The sequence below is a fragment of the Gouania willdenowi genome, chromosome 6 (assembly GCF_900634775.1).
Source record: "Gouania willdenowi chromosome 6, fGouWil2.1, whole genome shotgun sequence".
Classification (NCBI taxonomy): domain Eukaryota; kingdom Metazoa; phylum Chordata; class Actinopteri; order Blenniiformes; family Gobiesocidae; genus Gouania; species Gouania willdenowi.
Genome location: NC_041049.1, coordinates 71,659,937 through 71,668,028, shown reverse-complemented (window position 1 = coordinate 71,668,028; position 8,092 = coordinate 71,659,937). Strand labels below are relative to the sequence as shown.

Sequence of the window (8,092 nt, the reverse complement as noted above, 5' to 3'; positions counted from 1 at the left end):
CTTCGATGGGAGTTTTTGCACCAGCACAGCTACTTTTATCAAAGTTTAGTTCACAGGGTGGTTGACCAACGATTGGTGTGAAAAACCTGGTTTTTGCTGACGTTGGTCAAAATCTCCCTCTGAGGGTCAGTGATACTCACGGCAATGAGCGCCATAAACCAGCGTTAAAATTGTGCCCATCTCTGCATGTTGTTGAAACAGCTGCTGGTGCAGTTTTTAAATGAGGATTGATAGACTCATATCGCACAAAGAGGCTATAGCGACTGACAGCCATGTCAGATATGCTTGTGAAAAAAGCCGGCTGAGCCATTTGTGTGTACAGCTGCTGGGTGCTTTGGAAAACAGGATGACGCGTGTTTAATACACGGTGTTTGGCTGTCCATGGTTTGGCTTTGTGAAGATTAAAAAGGTCGATCCTCTCTCGGAGGTGTTCAGCCCAACGACTAAACTCAGAGACGAGCGCACAATTAGAGCCTGAGCTCTCACATCAGGTGGCCGGTGATTGGTGCGTCTGATTGACAGTTGTGCAGACTTGACGTCTGATGGCCTCCAGAGCAGCTCCTCAATCATCTGAACAAGTTGCTGAGAGTTCAACAGAAGCTATTCTCACTGTTTTAACCTTAACTAAAGTGTCAGGGTATTAACCTGCAATACTCGAGTACATGTAGCTAAGCTAACTCTGGGAAGAATTTATTTATTTTTCTCCCTAAATTAATGTTTTGCATCTCCCTATTTTTGTTTTTTTTAAAAAGTATGCATGGTGACTTTCATTGTGCGTTTTTGTTTGAGGTTTTATACCACGTGTCAAACTCAAGGTCCCGGGCCAAATACGGCTCTTTGGGGCATCCACATGTCTGGCGGGAGAAAGTAAAAATGACAGAGATAACGTACAACATTTTCCATCCATCTTCTGTCGCGAGGGCAGCATCCTTAGCAGGGAGGCCCACACTCTTCCCAGCCACTTCATCCAGCTCTTCCAGGGGGATGCTGAGGCATTCCCAGGCCAGACATGGTTCCTCCAGTGTGTCATGGGTCTTTCTCGGGGTCTCCTTCCGGAGGGACGTGCCCTGAACGTCTCACCAGAGAGACGTCCTGGGGGTATCCTAATTAGGTGCCCGAGCCACCTCATCTGGCTCTTCTCAATGCTGAGGAGCAGCAGCTCTACTTCGAGCTCCTCCCAGATGTCTGAGCTTCTCACCCATCTCTAAGGGAGAGCCCAGCCACCCTACGGAGGAAACTCATTTTGGCCGTTTGTACAAAGCTCATGACCGTAGGTGAGGGTAGGAACGTAGAGAGATTACAAAATAATTCTTCCAAATATCGAAATTCACAAATTGAAGGAAACGTCCCAATATTTACAGTTTTCCTGTGCTTATGTCACGAGTGCATTCACTTCTCATATTAGATTGTGGAAAGATCTACATTTTTCAAAAATCCATTGTTTTTTTCTCTCGGTCTCAGAAGATTTAGTAACAGAGAAATATCGCTAACATTCTTTAAGCTAAATAGTGACTAAAGTAGACACAGGTCAGCTCTACTCTATGAGTCAAAGTGTTTCTGCTGCCATCTAGTGTCTCCTCCTCCCTTTAAACATCTGGAGAAACAACGTCCTCAGAGGGGTTGGGTTAGAAATATTACAGCAAACAATAAGACATGGTACAGTATCTGCAGGTTTAATCACTCTCTACTACTTGTATGAAGAATAGTTAAAACGTGTTAAAAGAAATAAAGAAAACAATAGATAGAATGCAAATATTGAAATTGTTATCCAACCTTGAGATAATCTTTGTAAAATCATCCACACAGAGCTGCTGTGTTTTGACAGATGGCGTTTATTCTCACCAGGCATCTGACATCAGAATCACTACAGAGTCGGCCATTAACGAACGGCTACTGGAGCTCCACAGGGTTTGAGGGGAAGGCCTTGGTTATTAAAACAAATAGAGAATTAGAAAAACCAAAAACAACACATCTGTAATGGTTGGTCTCTAAACACCTTTAGTGGAGGAACAGCTAAACGTCCTGTCAAAGCTGGTCCTTTATCAAGTGTGAGACTTAACATTCATTCACATTAGAATAACATTGTTACAGTTACAGACATGTTGCTGCTCTTACACTGAACATTCTGAGGGTCAGACTCATACAAACCCTCTGATCCAACATTTAAAGTCTAGATTTGAGAAACAGATGCTGGTCGATGCACTTTAGACCAACACCACTACAGACCACTCCTCTGCTAAAGAAACATAAAATAAAAAGGCATAAATACTAAATACACAGAGCTACATTACTAAGAGATGCAGAATGTGAGACGTAGCAGCTTTAGGAGTTACAGTAGTTTAAGTTTAGAGAGTGTTACGAGCACGTACACAGAGTGAAAATACAAATATTACATTAACCACGAGTGTAAAATAGTCTTAGTGACCTGTGGGATTTATTCATAAAAGAATAACTGGACATGGCACGTGAAAGACTATCCTAGGATAACTGTGATAATCAATAACTACAGCTACAAGATGATTAGTTTGCAGCTGTTCTCAGTGACTGAGAATAATTGTTCCACCTCTGATTAGTAGATTATGGCTCTTTAACTACAGGATGCTCCTAATGCTGATAGGATGCCATAAACAGCATCATGTGCGTGATGTATATTCAGCATTAAGCATGGAGAGCTCAGTAGCTTTGCTGATATGTTTGTTGGTCTTTGAAATGTATGGTTAGCATTACATGTGAATTGTGGCTAAATATTAAACACACATCAAAGAGGTGAGACTTTGTTATGCGACAGTGAACATCTGTGCTTCATTACTTTAACAATAATCTGACAATAAGTGAAGCCGATCTGACACGTAGCAAAGTTTGGTCGCTGAGGACAAGTAGAAGGGTGGGGGAGGGGCTGAAGGTGTACGTTTTTATATGTGATGAAAAGTTCCCAGGGTTATTTAAAGTCTGAGGATTAAAGTTGGGTTGTGAGGACCAGCTACAACCCGTCGCCTTTCCTTGTTCAACATCCTTCAAACTGCACAAGTGTTTGACTCCAGAATTCCAGGTTTTTCCACAGAATCCATCAAATGAATCCTTTGAAATGCAAACGAGTCTTTAGACGAATCCTTATCAGATGTTTCCTCTGAAGAGCTTCTCTGCTGTCTTCAGATGAAATGACGATGGGTGGAATACTCCAAGACATCTCAGAGTGTGGAAATGCGTGGTAGGACTGGGCGATAATGTTGAAGGGGTCAAAGTGCAGGGCAGGCCTCATTAAAGCATGCTGGAACAACCTCTGCAGTGGTCAGTTACTAACCACGTCATCCACATTGTCAACCGACTCTAAAGTGCTGTCCAGTCCACCACGTGCTCGCCAGATCTTCACAGTTCGGTCACTGGAAAACAGGAAAGTAACAGGAAAGGCTTTGGTAAATAGTATTTCATATCTTATATAATTAGAATATCATAAAAAAGTTGATTTATTTCAGTAATTCCATTCAAAAAGTGAAACTTGTATATTATATTCATTCATTACACACAGACTGATATATTTTAAGTGTTTATTTCTTTTCATTTTGATGATTATAACTGACAACCGGTGTTGCAACGTTACTTTTGACAGTAACTAGTACTGTAACGCAATATTTTTTAAAGAAATAACGCAGTTACCGTTAAAATATGGTGCGTTTGTCCGTTACTTTGCTAGCTGCAGTGTACTTCCTGTTTACAGTGACGCTACATTTTTTTGAGGGACACCGTGCCAAACACAGTAAAACAGAAGAAGAAGAAACATAGTCAGCGTGTTTCTGTTTACATCACGTGCACCAATCATGACGAGTCAATACGAGAGCAGGACGAGCTTCTCAGAGCGGAAATATGTGCATTATTTACTTATCTGTCTCCAAAAGATGCATCGGTGAAGCTAAGCTAACGCTGCGTTGGTGGACGTGATGGAAGCCTCTGCACCAAAACAACAGCGTGACTGTTATCCAGGGACTATTGATCAGTATGTTGTTGTAAATAAACAGTCTGTCGCTACTGCTGAGTCATCGCTAACAGCAGCTTGTTAGCCTGATACGTTTAGCATTGTATAGCTGAGAAAAATGCATTTTCAACAGCAGAATGTGCACCTGGAATACACACAGCTTACTTTCATTACTGTGCTAAGGCTGAAAAATTACTGTTTTAGTTTTGGAGCAGCTGTTTTGTGCTTTAAATGCACATCATTTATGGTCGTTTTATAGCAGGTTTTGTAAAGCAGAATTGGTCAAAATTTATACCGAATATTATTCAGATTGTTGACATTTATTTATTTTAGAAAGTTTTTTGTGTTTGTGTATATGTTGAACATTATTGCTAGTTTTTGTACTTTTGAACATTCGAAGGCTAAACACAACCTGTTTATAATGCTGAAGCCACTTTAATTTTGGATCTTTGATTTTGAATACTATTCTTGTCTTTTTCTTCTCTTTGCCTCTGACTTAAAGAGTCAGAAGGTTTTCAGTTTAGTTATGCAGAATGTTTCAGAAATGAATTGAACTTTTGGGTTATGGTTAGACGTCCAGTCACCTCCACAAGGACTGACTTTAGTTTTATCTCCATTTGTGAATTAGACAAGCAATTTTTCCCTTTTTGGAGCCAATATATTTTTATAGTTTTCAATGAGGAAACTTAAAATGAACTCTAGCATCTTTGATTTGAGAACTTGGTTGGTTAAAGAACCAAACCCCTTCAGGCCCAGACAACATCCATTGAGCCAGTACAGAAAAGATGAAGAATCCTGGTGAAACGCACCAGGAAAGGCTTCTCACGTTACACAACAGAGCTGTCGTACACACACACAATTCTGGCAAAAGGTGGTCTACAACCTAACGAATTCTCTCAATCAAAACTTCTACATTCATAGTCCATAATATTGATTTTAGTAAAGTTTTATTAATTTCATTACTTTAACAGAGCGTTAGAAACCATTACATAACACTCATAATGTGTACATATCAAAAGATTAGTGTACATAATGTGAATACTAATGAGTCATAATAACTGCCTACTATGTATCATCATGTTTGTAACCTCTGTAAAATAAACATGAACATATTGTAAACACTGCATTTTTATTGACATTTAAACATTTATTAAACCTCTATTCTGACGTCAAGAACAGAAAACTGTAACAATGAATTAAATGAAGTGATCTAGATTCTAGAACGCTTAAAAACTCAATTAACCAAACATATTCAAATTAATAATTCATATTTTTTATATTAATTACACTTTGTTCCGCTACAAAAACTAATCCATGCATGTGTTACATCTAGATTAGATTATTATAACTCTATACTGTCAGGATGTCCTAGTAAGTCATTAAAAAGTCTCCAGTTAATTCAGAATACTGCAGCTAGAATACTAACAGGTACTAACAGGAGAGAACATATTTCTACAGTAATGGCTTCTCTTCATTGACTTCCTGTAAAATCTAGAATAGAGTTTAAAATTCTCCTGTTAGCATACAAAGCTCTACATGATCTAGCTCCTGTATATCTATAGACACCTGTTAGTGTCCTATCATCCAGGTAAATTGTACTTAAAAACCCTGTTATGTTTATTTTGAAATGTGAGACTAATTACAATCATAAAATCATACTTGTTACGTGTTAAATTTAAGACAATTTAAAACACTGATTTAAGACATTTTAACGACAATTAAGGGCTTATTTTTAGATTCATGAATTTAATGCCTTTTAATACTTTTTAAGGATCTATAAACTAGTCAACTTTGATTATTAACTGTAACTTGATTTAATCAGCTTTGTTGATTTTTGTTTCAGTTTTTTAACTTGTGAATGAGGAAGTTTTGGAATAATCATTTGTGACACTATATTTTATATTAAAAACTGACTTGATGAAATTTGTGTAGTAAATATTAAATTATTAATATTATGTACATATCATGTACATGTATGTCTGTATTTATGTGTGAACATATATGTATATATGTTTGATGTGCATGTATAAACTGTATATATAGAACTTTGTGCAGAATATATATTGAATGTGTTTTGTAAAACAAGTAACATTAATTTCCTAATTATTATTATTACATATTTTTTATATTATGTAGAGAACCATGTTTTGTTTGTTGTGATGGGATCAGTGTGGATAAGATTTTGCTTCAACCTATTGATTGATTAGTTAAACAATTGTTTATTTCTGTTATTCTGAAGACTGCCAAAATAAAATTCTAATAAAAAAAAAAAAAAAATATATATATATATATATATATATATATATATATATAGTCAGACACGCAGGCTTAAGTAATCAATCACAGATGAGAGGATAAACAGATCCTGATGTGGGACTCACTCAGAGGCGGTGAACAGGTGAGTGCTGTTAGTGGAGATGCTGTTGATGGGACTTTCGTGACCTTTGAGCTCCCCGAGAGTCCCCAAAGTGTCCGTGTGCCACAGCTTGAGAACCCCAGCTCTGCAGCCGCTCAGCAAGGCAGGGGATCCTGGCACCACCCCCAGTGCACAAACCCAGTCACGGTGAGCGTTTGGGACTTGCTAATGTTTGAAAAGGAGACGGTTAGTAACCAATAGTGATCATTGTTGTACATTCACTGTTTACTCTGTAGTACCTGCACCAAGTCTTTACGAGTCAGATCCCATTTTTTAATGCCATTGTCTCGGGACCCGCTGAAGAAAACGTCGCCCTGAATGACCAGTGACTCGATACCATCATAATGGGGGGGTTCAAAGTTGTGTGTGGGACCAATGCTTCCCAGAGAGACTTCAGACACATCAAACAGCTGCAGGAGCAAAACAGTGATTTACATCATTTCCAGAATATGAAAATAAACTAATGATGACTTCAGATGAATCCTACCTTGATGTAATGGTCCTTGGACCCAGTGATCACAAGATCTTGGTTATTTCCAGACTGATCCACAGTCAGACACATCACTGGGCCAAGGTGACCAGTCAGTTTTCCAGTGGATGCAAATCTGATAGAAAACAATAAAAACAATGCTCATAAAGTTAAATTAAGAATATCACAAATATTGTTACTAGTTTTAGTTGGAGGCGGGACTTTTTAGACAAGCAGCCAATAGTAGTGAATCTAATATACCTCGATTTATGAGTAAAAATAAAAGTATGAAATAGTATTGGAGATGCTTGTTTACAAATATATTTCCTTTAGGATGTTTTTGACCTCTTTGAAATTATATTTTATTTTATATTTATGCAAAGTTGTTGAGGAAGCATTTGGCACTTCCACTGAGGACTTCACACAGACCATCACTAATAAGAAGAAATAAAAATGACACATAATAAATGATTTTCTAAATAACATTTTAATCTCAGACCAGCAACACATGAAAACAGTAGAGCTTTGGTGCCAGATTCACTACAAACCATAAACGTTTGCCTTCGAGGACAGTCTTGAAAATTTAGACTCAGTTAATTATTATTATTTTTTTTTTTACATTAGCTTTGTAGAAAACATTAAAGTCAAATGAATGTGAATGGCATTCTAATGTTATGATTAGCTCAGTTGCCTTTAATTACGGGGAGAACTTACTCATCAAGGGCAGTAATGTGTGTCATTTGCATTTTCTTTGTAGTTTTTCTTTTTAAGCTTCTTCCCACATTTTTATGACAGAATATTACAAATCTAATTGTTGAGTGTAAGTGGCAATATGCGTAAAAAGTCAGATAATATTTCATTAAAACATAAATTTAGGGACAATTATAGTGTAGTTTAGTATAATAATGTGTTTTACTTCCAAAAGTCAATGAATCCAGTTTGTGAGCAGCTGTTGAATCAGATAGCGTGGGAACAAATATGGCTTTATATCGACACACGGTGCGTGTTAGGCATTTGAAAGTGGGACAGCTACTGTATCTCAGGGAGTGCAGGAAAACAAATGAAACACATGATAAACAGTGTAAGCACATACAGTAAGCTCTGATAGGATGCTATCTCAGTTTGAACACTGATGACCATCTGTTATTTGTCTATTGTACAAATTCAACTCAAACAACTTTTAAACTAATATGACAAATGAACAAAAAACATAAGTTTTTGTGTTAATTTTACAAGT

The 8,092-nt window shown here is 37.4% G+C and overlaps 1 protein-coding gene across 6 annotated transcripts in view; it reads right to left on the bottom strand.

Moving 5' to 3' along the window:
* Positions 1 to 1,812: 1,812 nt before the first annotated feature.
* The window catches only part of kif21a (kinesin family member 21A), a 63,857-nt gene continuing 57,577 nt past the window's right edge, over positions 1,813 to 8,092 (bottom strand). For all 6 annotated transcript variants that reach the window (XM_028448803.1, XM_028448806.1, XM_028448808.1 and 3 more), the window contains 4 exons: positions 6,874 to 6,991; positions 6,626 to 6,796; positions 6,352 to 6,551; positions 1,813 to 3,380 (listed from right to left, as the gene is read on the bottom strand). In XM_028448803.1, the coding sequence (XP_028304604.1) occupies positions 3,290 to 3,380; positions 6,352 to 6,551; positions 6,626 to 6,796; positions 6,874 to 6,991 (580 nt within the window). In that variant the 3' untranslated portion in view covers positions 1,813 to 3,289. The remainder of the gene's footprint in view (positions 3,381 to 6,351; positions 6,552 to 6,625; positions 6,797 to 6,873; positions 6,992 to 8,092) is intronic.